The sequence below is a fragment of the Anas acuta genome, chromosome 1 (assembly GCF_963932015.1).
Source record: "Anas acuta chromosome 1, bAnaAcu1.1, whole genome shotgun sequence".
In the NCBI taxonomy this organism is placed as follows: Eukaryota; Metazoa; Chordata; class Aves; order Anseriformes; family Anatidae; genus Anas; species Anas acuta.
Window position 1 is genome coordinate 148245369 of NC_088979.1, and position 17498 is coordinate 148262866.

A 17498-nucleotide genomic window follows, 5' to 3' on the forward strand; every position below is an offset into this window, starting at 1 on the left:
AAAGCCACAGATGGAAGTCACTTCCCTAACTCTCTTCATGCCCCGACACATTCCTTCTTGATTTTCTCTAGAGACAGTAAAACAAAACTTCAGAAGGGACAGGCACCCTTACATACACACATGTTTGAGGGAGCTTTCCCCACAGTTTTGCAACAATTCCATTCCTGTTCTTTCCTTCTCCCATGTCACCCAAAAAATTAAGGTTCATAGGGAACAGAAAACAGAGTCCAAGCATTTATTTTTGTAATAATCATTAAATATTTTTTAATCACAAAAACAAACAAACAAACAAACAAAAACAACAAAAAAAAGATTCTGCTTCAGCTGCCTGCTGTCACATAGCTTTGTACAGAAGCTTGATGGGTTTGTAAGTTGAGAGGGAGGAAAAATCATCTTGAAGGCAAATTGGGGTTATTTCCATCCCCAAATTTCAGCTGACAGAACAGCCTGCATCATTGAGTTATCACAGAATCACAGAATCATCTAGGTTGGAAGAGAACTCCAAGATCATGTAGTCCAACCTCAAACCTAACACTAACAAGTCCTCCACTAAACCATATCCCTAAGCTCTACATCTAAACGTCTTTTAAAGACCTCCAGGGATGGTGACTCAACCACTTCCCTGGGCAGCCCATTCCAATGCCTAACAGCCCTTTTGGTAAAGAAGTTCTTCCTAACATCCAACCTAAACCACCCCTGGCACAACTTTAGCCCATTCCCCCTCATCCTGTCACCAGGCACGTGGGAGAACAGGCCAACCCCCACCTCACTACAGCCTCCTTTAAGGTACCCGTAGAGTGCGATAAGGTCGCCCCGAGCCTCCTCTTCTCCAGGCCTAACAACCCCAGCTCCCTCAGCCGCTGCTCATGTTATTCAGAGTACCTCTGTGTTTCGGCAGGTTGTGAAGTGCTAGAGGTACTGCATGTGCACGGATACAACGGGCTGGGGACATGCTGAAAGCCTGAAGTGTCTTGGATATTATGCCTAAAATTATGCCTAAAATAGCAACAGCCACTCTGCCACGACTGGAGTTCCGAAACAGTTCCTTTTTGGAGCTTTTTGCAATGCCTGATTCTAACCCCTCTAACAATTTACAGCAGCACCAAGACAGAGTTATGCTGAAGAGCAATCCCCAACGAGGCCGCGGTGTGGAATTTGCAGATCTGTACAACCAGGTTTATTTGCCGCTTGTGCGGTAGGAAGGAGCGCGTCAGAGTAAGCTTCGCGCTGGGAAGCTTGTGCTGACGAAACACCAATTTCCCCTGACTGAAAACGGCGGATTTTACACAGAATTAAAACCACGGCGGGTGTGGGGCAAAAACTTAAGAAACCAAACGCCTGACGGAGTTTGGAAGGCTGTGAGGGCTGAGGGAACGGCGGAACCCTGCGGCCGCCCGCCGCGGCAGGAGGACGTCTTTGGCTGAGGCACCGCCGGTCCCTGCCGCCGGCATGGAGGCGCTGGCCGCCGAGCTGGGCGCCCTCAGCGCGGAGCAGGCGGCGGCCCCGGTGAACACGGTGGAGGTGAGCGGGGGACGAGCAGGGGCTCGTAAAACCAGACCCCCCGGGTTGGTTTTACACCTCTGGGTTGAGCCGGGGGCGGTTTCCAAAGGGATCTGGCTTTAAATACCGCCGCTGCTAAAAGCAAACCAACCCGCCATGCTAAAAAATCTTCTTAACGGGTGTGGCCCCTCTGTGGAAAGCTGCTTTAAACTGTGTGTTTTTCTTGGTTTCAGGAAAAATGGAGACTTCTTCCAGCGTTTCTAAAGGTTAGTGCTCCACGCCCACCTCAAGGCATCCGGGCCCGGCTCTGTAGCCCCCTCTCACGGCCTCAGATTTCACAGAGTGCCTGTCTGCTGCGTAGAATTTGCAATTTTAGGTTTTTTTCAGCTTCTGCTTCCATCAAATTGCGGGTAAACCGGTTACACAGATTGATTTCCTGAGGGTTTTAAGTATTACAGAGTCACAAAATCATCTAGTTTGGAGGAGACCCCAAAATCACCTAGCCCAACCTCTGACCTAACACTAAACCCTATCACTAAGATTAGTTTGCGGAGGCATCCTTTTAGAGGAATAGATATTTTTTTATTTAGAATAAATGCTGTGTATGGCATAGTGCTTCCAGACATTTTGCTGTTTCACTGTACGCAGAGGTCCCATTTGTGGTATTTCTGTAAGCTCAGTACTGACACTGTGGCTTGCAACCAACATCAGAGCTTGTTTGAGCTCAAAGATTAGTATTAGCTTAACGTCAGTGCTGCTCTCCTAACCTGCTATTAGGTGAAGGCACAGTTCTCTTTAAAAATGCATTTGGATGTAGTAACAGGACTCATAAACTCTTTGAAGTGAGGAGGGAAAGACAGTAGAAAATATTGTATCGTGAAGGTGGCAGGTGAAGTCTGATGTGCCTGGGTGCCTCTGTGAAACAGCAGCCACCTCTGCACTCCTCTCATCACTCTGCAAATTGTACGCACTTCCACAAGGACAAAATTTGTTAACTTCCTTAACTTCCACTGGTACATAGTTTCTTTTTGCCCATGTATTACGTGCAACGTTTTTGTAAGTTAGCAAAACTATTATATAAAGAGTCATTCCTCCTTTGTCTTAACTCATGGAGACTTCACTGAGCGAATGAATTTGTCATTCCAAGTTTTCTATTTCTTTCTGATAATTTCAGAGTGAACTGTTGCTTATCATGTGAACTATGTAAATGGATCTGTTTTCTGTATGAAATTTTAAGTCTCGTAACCTGCTAGTTGTCATTGCATGTTTCAAAGCATCAAGTCCTCTGTGAGCATGTATGTGTCTCAAGATCAGCTAGCACTCATTTTAGTTCTCTTTTGAGGCTGGATTTTGCACAGTAGTTGATGTAGTTACAGCTTTTATTTTGCAAACTCCAGTCTATTAGTAAAAGGAATACTTCTTTTAGTATTCTGTCTAACCAAAATCTTTCTGTTTTTCTCTCATCCCAGATCATTTAAGTTATTGTAATCCCCTTTCTTTTGCTTGCTCTTTGTGACTTAAATCCTTACAATGCGCTGCATCAATTAATTTCCTGAGGAAAGGGGGGATTGTTTATTCTGTGATACTACATCCGGGCATGTTCTCTGTCTTCCTGCCTAGAAATCAAATTCAGATTTCTTGTCAGTGTCCTGTCCTTCTGTGGCTGTTTCCTTTTTATTGACTTACTTGACACCCCACTTCTGTCCAGTCTTATTGGCTCACTTTCTCTTTCTTCTTTTTGACACCCTCACTTCCTAGGGTGTAGGCAACTTCTTTCTCAAGTACTGCAATTATTTAATTAAACTACAAATAAATAAAATTATCTCAAAGTAACAGAAAACTGACAAAATATTTTAACACACAATGGCTGTAATTTGCTTATTTACTCAGTGGCTCTCATTTCCTTATTAGACCTTCAAAACATACTGGGTGCTTGCTTTGTGCTGTCACTGCATTACTTTTGTGAGACTTAGAGAAAAAGACAGCTCTGGTGTAAACCTGGAAACATACGGTATAGAACCAGACTGATTGCCCAGGCAACTCTCAGGGATTTGTTAACTGAAAGAATTTAGCAGATATCTGAAAGGACTTGTAAATGCTTATATTTTAAGTATTAACAATATATTCTTAAATCTGATGTTATTTGCTGTGTGCATGTGTTTTCCAGGTGAAAGGACTTGTGAAGCAGCACATAGACTCATTCAACTATTTCATCAATGTAGAGGTATGTTTTCTTGGTGGGAAGGGAGTGGCTGTTACTAGTCAGAAGAAGCACAATTCCTTTCTTCCTTTTTTTGCTTATTTTTTTTTCAGATAAAGAAAATCATGAAAGCCAATGAAAAAGTTACAAGTGATGCTGACCCAATGTGGTACTTGAAGTAAGCATAAAAATGATTTCCATATCAGTAATAGCATGTGCACAGTTTCATAGGTTTGTTATTGACTGTGAAAAGTTCATAGGCATCGTGTGGGTATAAATCAAGAGACTCTTTTGTATGACATACGTCTTATTTGGAGCATAGAAATGTGGAGCATTAAAGAAAAAATACATTAAGCAGATTTATTTTGGTTAACAATGCTTTATGCCACTATTTTTCTGTAATTCAGTAATTTCAGATGACAGAGGAGAGTGTCTATTTCTCTACTTGTAAAAGTAGTTTTTTCTTTTGTATGTGTAGTTTACATTTTAACTATCGAGAACACAGTTGAAATACAGTGGGTTACGTTGGGAAGAATCATGGCTCCTTATTAGTTAAAGCAACTTCATTTTTCAATAGATGTAGACCTGTGCTTCCTTCAAGGTTGCTAGGAAAATATTTGGCTCATTGCTCATTTTGAATATTTTTGTGTGTGTGTTACAGATACCTCAATATCTACGTGGGTACTCCAGATGTGGAAGAAAGCTTCAATGTGACACGACCTGTATCGCCTCATGAGGTATTGATGTTTGCATTTTTCATTTTTTCTTTCAATTTACCTGCATGCAGCCTATTGTCAACCTGATGAATCGGTTCATATTTCAGATGTTTTTTTCCTTGCTGTACACATTTCACGCTTGAAAGAAGGTCTTTTTTTTTTTTTTTCATTTAATATATGTATACACTTTAAACTTTAGCACAGAAGGCATCCTGTGCTTTGGAGAGATCCTGTAACAATAAAAATAAAAAAAGCCATCTAGTGGCTGCCTCTTGTGCACAGCCACGTTTCTGTCTTCAGCGACCTAACTCAAATCTCATTTAAATCAATGGAAAATAAGGCCAATGACTCAGCCATCAACAGACCAATTAGATATAGTACAGAACAGCTCATGGTTCTCACAGATTTGTAGCTAACATTAAATCAGTAGATAAGAATATGGACAAAATGCAGGGGGATATAGATATAGATTTTCTATATACGAATGAAATTCTGTGCAAAGGTTGTGGCTAATGACTTATACCCAAGAATCCAGGAATTAAAACACTTTCTTATTGTATAAGTAAAGTGACTGTACAAGTAGAAGAGGGCAAAATAAATGCTTTCTGGAGCATAGTCACCCCGAATCTAGAATAGCCTACTCGTGCATCTCAGATGTATTGTTACTGATGCTTATTACTAGTGTGTTGTTTATTTTATTTTTCTTTCAATGGGTTATACTCATATGAAGGCCATAGCATTTTTGTAAATATGATGTGGATTGGGTCAACCACGGGTGCAATTGGAAAAAAACAAACAAACAGCAAAAGAAGAAAGACTGAGTTCTAATGAGTATGTCATTACATTTCTGTGTTAAAGGCTTATAAAAGTACTTTCCAGTGGCAACTAAAATGATCAGATTTTCATAAGGGTCTGAGTATTTTATCTAGTTTTAATCAAATTTGTGAGTTTTTGTGTCCTTAGTTTGCTTCAAGGTCAGATTATGTATACAGGTAGGTACCTGCCTTTGACCTTTAGGTGTTTGATGTCAGAAGAAGTTACCTCAAGGAAGGAGATTAAAAAATGAAAAATAATTTTAAAAAATATAGTGGAATGTTGCACTGTTCTATATCTGTGCCTTGTGTAGACGAAGCACACACAAGGATTCCTGAAGTCTTGTTTTGTTTTCCCCAAGTAATGCTATTGAAGCTGTCTAATTCTCCTTCTCACACAGTTCTTATGAGAGTTTTATTAACTATTCATACAGAAGAATTTAAAGTAATTAGAAATTAATATATTTTCAGTTACTTTTAAATTCAATGAAGTTGCTCAGAGCACATTGGGACCTAGTTTCCTACAGGTCACAGCTTGAAAACTGTTGGTGCACATCGATATTTGATTACTAGAGAAATGATTTACTTTTTCATGTAGAGAGAAAGAGTATCCAGTTTGCAATAATTCTTGGGGCGTGTTTTTCCTTACAGTTGCATCTTCAATACACAAAGCAGTCCTAATTGCCTTTTATTAATGCATAGTCAATACACTGAAAGACTAGAAACATAAATGTACTACAAATCAGAATCCTGATAAATCTGCAGTTGTGGAACTCAGAGGTATAAAGTGCTCCATGAGATCAGAGATGTCCTGCTGTGAGTTGCTCTGTTGTGTTCTGCAAATGCAGTGAACCTTGTCTTGAATGAAGATACACAATACCTTAAGGGCTAGCAACAGTCATAGAGCCAGCTTGGGGAAAGCAGACTGGAAAGATCAGAATAGTACTAGATCGAGTCTTGAGCTATGTAGTGCCCTAGATATGTACATGCTGCTTCTCTTGTGATCTGCTGAATTTGCAAATGAATTCTGGGAATCTTTGGAAAAAGTGATGCTTAGTGAGCCTTCTGTAAGTCATCTTTGGAAGCAGCAGCATCCTGTGAGATGTACTCATTCTATTAAAAGGTAGCATAGTGTCCCTTTTATTATTTTGTGTTTCCCTTCTATCAAACTTCCAATGATAGCACAACTTCCCTGCTGTTGAGAGTCTTCATATGGAAATGTCCCTGATCTGAGCAGTGCAATCAGAGCACGTGGTTACTAGAGCACAGTCTTTGTGGCAGCTCTCCCAGTTAGGCATGTTAATCCAAACTGTTTATTTAAACTGCGCTCTGCAGTGCTGTCCTTTGAAGAGACAGATCCACTGGCAGCTTTTGAAACATTGTGAAAATTTCATTTGTTTGTTTCTTTGTTTTTTAAATAAAATACTTTGTAAAGTATATTCCAGGTGCCATGAAGGGCTCCCTCTAGCTTTGCTTTGCTTGTTTGTTTGTTTTGTGAGTACCTACCTGCACGGGACAGTTTTAAGCCGACACCTAACTATATGACTGTTTTGTTTTTAGTGTCGCCTGAGAGACATGACTTACTCTGCCCCGATTACAGTGGACATTGAATATACACGAGGTAGCCAGAGGATCATACGCAATGCATTACCCATTGGCAGGTCAGATATCAGATATCAAGCTTCTGGTGTTTGTTTTTATTTGCTGTTGTGTTGGGAAAAGCTTTTACTGCAAAATAAATGCAGACTGACCTTGCTTCCATGCTAAGTGACAGTAGGCAAATCTTGATGAACTATACAGATAAAATAGAAGAGCTATACAGAATATGATTGTGCATTAAAAAATGAAGTTATGCCATAAAACTGATTTTAAGAGCATACCTGCAAAAAGGTTTTTTTTGCTGGTTAAATAAAAGTTTTTTGCTGTTTAAATCTGCTCATATCCAGTTTCCATGTAAAGTAATTTTGTTCATCTAGACCTAGTATTATGCCAGTTTCATTTCCTCAGGTGAGTATATCTTGGATGTTGTGCTTTGTGACACGGTTTAGTGGGTGATATTGGTGGTAGGGCGATGGTTGGACCAGATGATCTTGGAGGTCTTTTCCAACTGTAATGACTCTGTGATTCTGTATACAGTGCTCTTGCTTAGCATGCAATTCAGACTGGGTTGGAAGAGCTGTAGGTTCTTTCCTCTTTTATTTTGTTGTTGTTGTTGTTGTTTTGTTTTGTTTGTTTATTTGTTTGTTTTGGTGGAATCATGATAACTTATCAGTTTTAGAAACAAACAACAACAAAAACAGGGTAGTATCTTCTTTAACGAAAAAGGAAAACTTCCTTTGAATGTTTAATAGTATTAACATTCTGAATTAGTGTCCTTATTGCACAAAATTTGTACAAGTCGTGTGAACTTTTTAGAAAGTTTCAGTGAAAAATATACATGTAAGAGTGGAAAGGTGTATTAGAAGCTGACTATTAATCTTTTTACTAAGAAATACAAAATTTTTGCTGGTGTAGTTATCGAATAAGCCAAACTACTAGTAAGACTGACACGTAATCACACAATAAGCCAAACAAACTTGGACATTCTCTGACTTCATCATAGGACCATAGAATAGTTCAGGTTGGAGGAGACCTCTGGAGGTCTCTGGTCCAGCTTCCTGCTAAAAATAGGGTCAGTTCTGGGATTGGACTAGGTTATTCAGGTCGTGAAGACATCCATGGATGGAGACTGCCCAACTACTTCGTGCAGCTTGTTCCATTCCTTGACTCTCCTCATGGTTTTGCTTTATATCCAGTCTGTGCATCTTTAGTCATCCGCTCCCCCCCCCCCTTTTTTTTTTCTTTTTATACTCTCAAGGAAAATTGATTAATTTTTAATTTCTTGGAACATTTTTTCACCACTACATGTTGCTTCGAAAACTGTTTGCTGCAGGCTTCCATGCTAAAACACCAGAGAAATCAGAGCTACTTCCAGGGAAACTTCATGCCTAGATTATGTATTACAGAAATTACCTCTCTGCAACCAGGAGGGGTGATTGCAATGTGGGAAATCATATTGATCATCGTTCTGAATTTGACTGTTGATATTTTTTTCTGTGTTTCTTGCAGAATGCCTATAATGCTGCGTAGTTCCAACTGTGTTCTTACTGGGAAAACTCCAGCAGAATTTGCAAAACTTAACGAATGTCCCTTAGATCCAGGTACATTTGTCTTCAAGTTCCTTTTACCCATCTTGGCTTACAGTGTTAAATCCTCTTCAGCAAAGGAATATACCCCATCGGTATGGTTCCTACCACTGTGAAGTCAGTGTGGGAACTTCTCAAATTTATGCCTGTAACTAAAAAAATCAACAAGCTTTTGAAAACAATAAGAAAGAGTTGACAGCATGGAATGTTTGCATTTTCAGACAGAACTTTCAACCACAAAAATAATACTACAAAGTTTTGAAAAAGTTGAGATGTGTGTATGGTGTTGTACAGTGATGTGTTACATGGGAACACAGGTGGAGTTAGTTCATGGAAATGAAATAGATCAGGGAAGAGGGAAGTATAATGGTATCCACCAGAGCAGGAACCCTCATTTGCTGCATTCTGTAAAGTGAGAAAAATATTATATGATAATATTTGATACATAGAGAGGTGATGAAGGGTTATAATGAGGGAGTTCTTCGCTTTTTATCTGTGCTGTGCTTGCTTCTGATGGTAAGATACAGTGACATGCTGTACTAGACAAGCTACAATTTAAGCTAGCTACGATTAGATCAATTAGATGTAGCTAGCTACAATTTAAGAGAGGAATTGAACATAGTTTAAGTGTAGATTCCTTAGATACAACAAAGGCATTTATATTACTTTTTAAAATGTATTTCAAATAAGTTTCTTGTTGGAGTGCTGGAGAGAGCAAGTCAGTAACTATGGAGGACTTACTCTTTTCATTTGCTACCAAGTACATGAAATGGCCATTTCTTTTTTGACGTCTTTAAGATATATTCTTCTGGTAGGCAATATTTTATCTAATTCTTAGAAGTAATAATTCTGTAACATCCTTAAATAAGTATACTTACTTTACAGTTTTTTTGTTCTGTTTAGTTCTGTTTTGCTTTTACAGCTTTTCCGTTTTAGTCCGACTGAGAGTTCTTTCTGGCCACTTTGACACTGTCCAAGTACTTTCCAAACAAATTCTTAGATCCCAGATGCTATGTGGGAGCCTATCAAAAGTTCTGTTTAGCCAAATGGAACGTTTTCTTAGTTATCATAAGTTGTATGCAGTTTGTTCACTCTTTTAAGACATAATTTGCTCTCCTATTTTGTCCTCTATGTACTTGCTGTTTACCTTGTAATAATTTGTATTCAAAGACATATTGAAAGATGTGAGTAAGGTACAAGACTATTGACGTGCAAATCTTTCTTTTCTATGGAATAGGTGGCTATTTCATTGTTAAAGGTGTAGAGAAGGTCATTCTTATTCAAGAGCAGTTATCCAAAAACAGAATCATTGTGGAAGCTGATAGAAAAGGCACAGTCGGTGCTTCTGTTACCAGGTATAGTAAATGCCTGCAATTACATAAAGGAGATAAAATGAAGTTTTAAAAGTTTGTTGTTGTAGCTGAAGTAGCTGTGTGGTTTTCTTCCTAAAATAGTTTAACGGCAAAAAGCTGTAAACATCCACTGGCCCCCTCTTGCTGCCATTGTTTTTTATGCTAAGACACCAATCCCCAAATCTGTTAGTAGTGTATTCCCACAAAAATCAGTGGGAGTTGCTTATATGATTTAGTATTCATCCCAGACTAGGGAAAGCAAGTTCTAATTTTTAACATAACACAGAACATCTTATAATTGATGGTGTTTGGCCTCATTTTGTAGCAAGTAACATGAAGTCACTGTGGTGGAAACAGGATGTAATCTTTTGTCTGACTCTTTATCAAATGGCTCTAAAAGCTTTTGAAGGCTGTTGAGAAAGAAACTAAAATCAAATGTTTTTGTACTGCACAAATTATTGAAAACAGCCAGGTAGTCTAAGTTTGGCCTTTCCTCCTTGGCTGAGTTTTATTTATATCTTGCTTACCTTTTGGTTGTGTTTTCAAGCTATATGCTGGTATCATATCGTGTTTGTCAGTTTGGTGTGAGGACTAAAGGCCTCTCACATCTTTCCTAGCTGCTAAGTTTTATACAGACTCTAGGAGTGTCAGTGTAAATTTTCTGTTCCGCATAACATAATTTTTTAATTTCAGTTCCACTCATGAGAAGAAGAGCAGAACAAATTTGGTTGTGAAACAAGGAAGATTTTACCTGAGGCATAACACTCTTTCTGAAGATATTCCCATTGCTATCATATTTAAGGTAACACAACTGTTGGTTTGAGGAAGACAAAAAATCCATACTGTAGTTTAAGAATGAAAATTGACAGCAGCTCTCAAAAGTTAATACGTATAAACGGATATGGCTGAGAGAAAGAAAGCTTTTTTCCCCCCCGGGAAGTTGTCTTTGTACAGCAAAGAGGAGAAAAAGTGCTGCAATTTTCTGTAAGGAGAGCATTGCTGTGCCAAGACACACGCCTGCTACCCCCTTTCTGCTTTGTGAGATGCCTCTGCACACTGCTTGTGGTCCTGTTGCTACAGAAAATCAGGAGGGATTTTTTTGTTTGTTTGTTTGTTTGTTTTTTTGTGAGCTGTGTTGCAAGCTTGTGTTAAGGGTCTTCATTTCTGGTTTTGTTCTCCCTCAAACTCATGAACTGCTGCGATGCTCAATACCCTTGATTTCAGACCTGGTGAAATGACATTACCATGAATTGGTTATACATGGCTGCTACTTATAACCATAAAGATAACAGCTTTTGGGGAAGCCTTACAATTCTTATGCCTAGTCCTAAATCCACCTAAATAAGGTGGCTCGGGGCACTAAAATGCTTCCCACTGGATCCGCCAACCAGAAGTAACTTCTGTAGCCCCCTTACTGTCTTCACTGTATTGCTTTATAGCAAATTGTAGATGGAGTGACGATCACTAGAGGAAATAAATTGCCAGGAGAGGGCAGCAGTTGCTCACAGCATCCAACCTGTTCGTGCCAGCACTGCTGATGTGCTGGAGTTAGCAGCTACAGACTTTTCTGTATTAGCACATCTCTTCAGACGAACGAGAGTTGTAAGAATCGGTTTTCTTGTAGGAAGTGTTTGGGTTTGGTACTAGAAAATAGCTCAATAATCGAATTTAGACTTGAGGAGTAAATGTCTGTTAGCTCTGATTGCCCTAATCTCTTCAAGTACTCGGAGATCACCCGTTTTTAGTGACCACTGTTAAAGGAGGTTGAGAAATAATTTGTAGGCAGCAATGCACGTAAAAGTGTCAGAATTAGATTCACAACTTTTCTATTACAGGAAAGTGTTAATGTAGCTCTTAATCCATTTGCTCAAGTACCAAACAGCTGGATTCCACCTTCACTAACAGACTTTTATTACATTTTGTCACCCCCTGCTGGTGTAGATAAATACCTGCCCACAGAAAAGTAACTGCTTAGGGTTATTAAGTCTGAGGAGGTTGTGGGAATGCTTTTTTTTTTTTTTTTAGCAGCATTGTACTGACCATTTGATCATGTTCCAATAATGAGTGCTGTAGTTATCCACCTGCCTTTATATATCTTTAAAATTCTAGATAAATGTTACATAGTTTTTCAATTTATTTATTAAATAAGGGGTTAGAGTTGTTGGAAATTCTCAGCAATAGTACTTTTCAAAGATTTATATTGACTTTGTTCAGTAGAGGATTAGTTGCACCCCTTTTTAGCAATTCTGAATGTCCCATTCTTGACCAGCACTTACTGTCTTTGTGAGTGGTCATTTTCCTTACCTTTACTTTTAATGGCATGTGAGATTGAGGCATATTCTGTCCACTTTTGGTGAGTCTCCAGCTGGAAACTAATAACCCCTGGTAGTCTTTTCAATGAATTCTTGGGTAGCCACTGGCTTCTGACCTTCCTTTCTTGGGCACTCTGTAAAGTGGATATCGCATTGTTGTATTTAACTAGCAGAAGTCAAGTTACAGAGGCTGTAGCCCTGAAACTGGAGAATTTCTTACCTAAGGATCCCTGAGTAGCCTCAGCTCTCTCATGCAGCATTATTATGCCTAAAAGATTTTTTGGAGAAGAAAGAAGAATAATTCCTTTCTGCAGAGACCCAGGCCTTGGGCATGGAGCTTGGATCTTCCTTGTTACTTGTGTTCTTCCTGTCATGTAGACATGGGATCAGTCTACATTTGGCATGTCAGAGCTAAAGTTGAGTTGTACAGACAGTTCTAGGCCTGAAGTTTTGCCTTTGCATCCTTAACTTTTCTGTACTAACTGCTTATATAATTTCAGATTAAAAATAAGATGAGAAAATGATGGCAAAATCCTACTGCTCTGGATTACCATCCAGGCTGCAAATAAGTTCCAGAGACCTCTGTTTACTAACACTAAAAGAATTTTTAATAATTAATAATTAGATGGCTATCCAGTGCATGGGCTAGTGAGAAGGAGACCGTTTTTTGTCAGGGACAACTGAGAGTCAGTAGGAGAAAAGTGGGCAATTTTGGATTCTCTTTCTAGTCGTGGTGGCTTTCCATGACCTGGTGTCATTGCAAATGATTTAAGATACAGATCTGTTCCAGAATATCACTGCAGTTTTATAGGAAAGCAAGCAAGTAAGTACTGGGGATCTGTGGAGATTTTAAGGCTACTGCAACTGTAAAGTGGAGGTAATAATATCCCTTAAACATTTTCATCTTAAAAGCAAGGGCTGTGAAGTAGAGAGCATTACAAATACCACCCACTGACAGAGCTGAGGCCTAAAACTCAGAAAATACTTATTTTAACTAGAATCTAAGATCACTTTCATATTTCAGGTATGACTCATGGACACATTTTGGCTACATTTTAGGGGAAGACCTGAACTTATGTTGTTCTTCACCCTTTCTTTTCTTTCATGGGGAGGAAGGGAGTAGTACTGTGGATCTAAAGGTCCCTTGACCTGAATAAATAGGGGAACTAGACTGTGTAGGGTCACCCTAAAAGGGACACCTGCCTTGCAGCTCATCCTTATCAGTAGTCCCTTCTAAACTGCAAGCCTGTATGAGTTGTTCTCCTGCTTTGCTTTTCTGCCATCCAGACCTGTAAGGATCTTTGGGACTGGCATATTTGAAGATTCAACATACATCCAAGTTGTGCTGACCACATGTAGGTTTTGACTTTATGAAGTTTAACGCATTGACCACAGCTAAATGAAACATGAGAGGCTACAAAAGGCATGTTCCTGGGACTGTTCAAGGACAGACTTGAAGTGTCTGCTCTTCAGATGTGGGGGAGTTAGTCCTTGTTGCTGTGCTAGTTTAAACATTTTTCCCCAGACTTTTTACTTAAAAGGTACAGAGAAGTTCCTGCAGCGCTTAGGTATGTAAATGCAGGTTTTGGTTTGAAGTAGTGGCTTGAAGCAGACAGTTCTGCCCCCAAAATATGTACTTGTCAAGATTTTTAAAGGTCTCTGAGCTCCTTGTAGTGGGAGGTGTTAGGCAAAAGTAACATGCTTCCTGCATACTGTGTAAGTCTGCTTTATTAGTTAATATACATGTGCAACCAGAAAAATATTTAGGATGTTCGCAGCTGACTTGGCAACCCCAAGAGACCTTTGTTTTACCTGTGTAAGTGCCAGTTGTGCACACATCACAGAACTATGTGAGCTGTGCATAGTGTGTATTTTTGCCTATGTCAGGCTTTGAGCTACACATGTTTCACTTGGGGGAACTCAGTTTTAGATGGTAACGAGCATTAAAGGAGATGTGAAATACTGAGTAGTCCTTAAGGATGTTCCTGTTTTGAGAAACATCAGGGTTACAGGTGAGATTGTTCTGCTGTTTTTGCAGAGAGCTCCCTATGTTTTAGGGAATTAGAGCTGTTTGAAGGTAAGGACTCTTTTTGTTTGGGGTATTTGATTATTTGATCTTGTTTTGGTGCGCTCCTGGGGGCTGAGGTAAATGAAGGTTGCGTGCTGCACCAGGACTAGTTGAAGAAGGAAGAGAATTACACATAGCCGAAGGGGGACTTCAAAGTTGAATTTTATACCTCAGTTACTGGGTGAATTATCTTTAGTTTGTGGGGACTGTAAGGAGCTGCTCTACGACCTTTGGCAAAAGATGTAAACAGCAAGTTAATCTTCTTTTTTTTTTTTTTAAATGTATTATTCTTGGAACTGTTAAGATGCAGTTTTAGAAGAACAGCTGAGTGGTGGTCTTGCTGGACCCACAGAATTAGGGGTTCCCATGGCTGCAGTTTCATAGCTCGTATCTTTTGAATTATGAAAGCTCCAGAGCAATTCTGTCTGTGATGTCAACCTTGAACTTCCCTGACATCTTTTTAATCCAGTCATCTGCCTGTCTCCATTCTGTAATTTAGCCTGATGGACTGCAGAACTACATTCTGGGGAAGTGCCATGGAAACGCCTAGACATCATCATTAAGGCACAAGCTGGGGGAGGAAGAGCAAGGCTCACACTCTCTCACACACACTTTATCACATCTTCATGTGCGTGTGTGTATGCACACACGTGTGCACATGCATCACACACACGCACTGCCACACACGTGCACGCTGGGCAACAGGAGCCTCCCCAGTCCTAGGAAGCAGTTGATCCCCGTTGAAGCACTTTATCCCACTTGAACTCGGGATAATATGAGTCTTGTTAATGTTTGTTGTGACTTGTCCCATGTCCATCAGCTAACAGCTTCCCAACCATGCTCTTCATGAGCCTGCTGCTGTCTCCTTTCTAATCCTTTCAGTGCTCCTGCTAAGTTATCCCTTTGCAACATGTTCTTCCTCTCTGCCTCCTCCCCTCCACCCCCCCATAAAATTATCCCTTTGCAACATTGCCTTCCAATCAAAAACAAAACGAAAACTTGTCTCTAGCTTTGTTTTAATGTTAATTCTCTTCCCATCAGCTTTGTCCTGGGACTGGATCAGCAGCACTCTAAGCATGGGATCAACTTCTGCTTTGCATGTCCTTGGTGTTCCTGTAACACAAACAACGACCCAGGAACATCGTGTTACAATGATGTTATAGGCTAATTCTGGAGTGTTGTTTTTCCAGGGGTGGGAGGGATTTTTGCTTGTTGGTTTATTTTAATTTTATTTTATTTTGTACAAGTGCAACATTAGGGCTAAATTTCCTGGAAAAAAAGGAAACATTAAGATTACAAATCTGTCTGATCCCAGCATGTGTCATTTGCTTGTGTTAATGCTGCAGGTAGGTGTATTTGTGTGTGCAGTTCTGCCCGTGGTGGTTGAGAATACATAAAGGAATATATGGATTTACTTGTAGGCTACTCTGTCAACTTCTTTAGTTACTTGGCCAAGTTTGTAGTCATTACTCATCAATTAGTTTTCCCCCAGTTTGCATTTATCTGACAAAAACATACAGTGTTTGGTGGCAGATCCCAGCCTTTCCTTTCACAAATCTTGAATTCTCATGTGAGTTTGCTGCTGTGAACCTTAACTAGAAAATCCACACTGGTATAACAGTATATCCTATCTAAATCTTTTTGTTGTCAGACTTTTAATCAGAAAATTCGTCAAGTTGTAAGAAATCATCAACCCTTTTCAGTTCACCGTGGCTTTCTGTTTTCAAATGGACAAAAGAATGTAATGACACTGCAGGATGATTTTATTCTGTTATTCCCCCTGCTTGTTTTGTTCACTTTTTGCATGACTGTTATGGAATGGTTGCCATCTTAAAATTAATCTGGTGGCAAGAAATAGGGCGATAGCTTATGAACTTGCATGTGATCTGCTTTAGATAAAAGTGTTCCTGGTATATGTCCATAGAAAGGTACAAAGAATTCCCTTAAAATGTTGTTCTTATGAAGGCTAAGTGCAGTAACGGTGTCAGCCAAGCTGTGGTTCTTAAACTGGTTTGGTGGTCAGCTCTTAAGTCCCAAGGGTGTAGAAAATGACTATGGTAAGGCTTTCATTTTTGTATGCTTCTGTATGAGTCTGGCTCACAAGTCATAATGGATTTTGTTAACTTCATCTACTGATTTTTTTTTATTATTATTTTTTAACTACTGTGTGACCTTATTTGAAAGGGTGAGGAAGCGTAATAACATTTGAAAAACAGAATCCGAACTACCGTAATATCACACGGTTCTGAAAAGTACCTTGAGATCAGCAGTATGACTGCTGAGTGGGAATGAGCTATGATGAAACACTCCTACCTGGTGAAGTAGCTCTGTGTTGATTTTGCAGTCAAATCTGCCCGAGATGATGGAGTTGTGATCTGTGCTTTACACAGAAACTGGAATGTCCTCACACGGTTACAGGTGTGTGCTACCTTTGCGCTGCTTTTAATTTCTGATAAACCACGAGGTGAGGAGACAGTTTTAAGTTAAAGGAACTTTAACCAACCACGTCTTGTTGAAAAAGAAAGAAGGGAGAGAAAAAAAAAGGAAAAAGCTGGATACTTCACAATTAGGGCAACAGTTTTGCAGAGGGATAGCATTAGCTAGGCGTTAAGCAAAATAACACCCAATGAAGGCAGTAAGAAGGAAAGGTATTCATGCATTTTTGAGGAAAATGTAACTTTTTTGGGATGCTGCCAGTTTCTAACGAGAACCAGAACGCCTGGGTCCACATAGGCCATTATTTACAATGGTCTTTGTGGCAGGCAGTTTGAAGAATAATATGAACACAAACGTAACTTCCTCACAAACTTCTGAGAAACATATTATAACTCAAACAGAAGAGGTTTAGTGAGATTACTCCGTTTCTTGATATGGCAGAGCTCCAGCCAAATGTGTGAAAGGGGGAGCTTTAGCACCATCTGGAATCCACAAAGGCCTTCACTGCTGGCTGCCACCTTGAAACACTTACTGGTAGAGAGATTTCTCTAAACCTGTTAAGCGCTTTCTTAGTTTATTAAGCTTTTTCTGCAGTATAAAGTCTAACAAGGTGTCCAAGGATCAGTGAAATAATAGAATGGCTTTCAAGTGGAATTGTGAAGTCATCTTCTAAATGCAAAGAGCTGCAAAAGAGGTAAATTGTAAAAAATTCTCAAACAGAACGTGCTGTATCATAGACAATTGAGTGTGCAAAATTGCTTGTGGTAAGAGACCATGTGTAATATTTTAAGTTAATTCACCTTTATTGTAGGTTCTGAATTGGTTTTGGTTGTAACACACGTAGGGTTGTTATTACCTGGTATTTATTTTTCTTAAGAAAACCACAGAATTTAACTCCTGTCAGTGGAAAAAAAAAG

General features: G+C 39.5%; 1 protein-coding gene across 1 annotated transcript in view; it reads left to right on the plus strand.

Moving 5' to 3' along the window:
• The first annotated feature begins 1265 nt into the window (after positions 1-1265).
• The window catches only part of POLR3B (RNA polymerase III subunit B), a 72092-nt gene continuing 55859 nt past the window's right edge, over positions 1266-17498 (plus strand). The window contains exons 1-9 of the mRNA XM_068664578.1: positions 1266-1521; positions 1734-1766; positions 3668-3724; positions 3814-3878; positions 4362-4437; positions 6789-6889; positions 8337-8428; positions 9651-9768; positions 10459-10567. Of these exons, the coding sequence (XP_068520679.1) occupies positions 1450-1521; positions 1734-1766; positions 3668-3724; positions 3814-3878; positions 4362-4437; positions 6789-6889; positions 8337-8428; positions 9651-9768; positions 10459-10567 (723 nt within the window). The 5' untranslated portion in view covers positions 1266-1449. The remainder of the gene's footprint in view (positions 1522-1733; positions 1767-3667; positions 3725-3813; positions 3879-4361; positions 4438-6788; positions 6890-8336; positions 8429-9650; positions 9769-10458; positions 10568-17498) is intronic.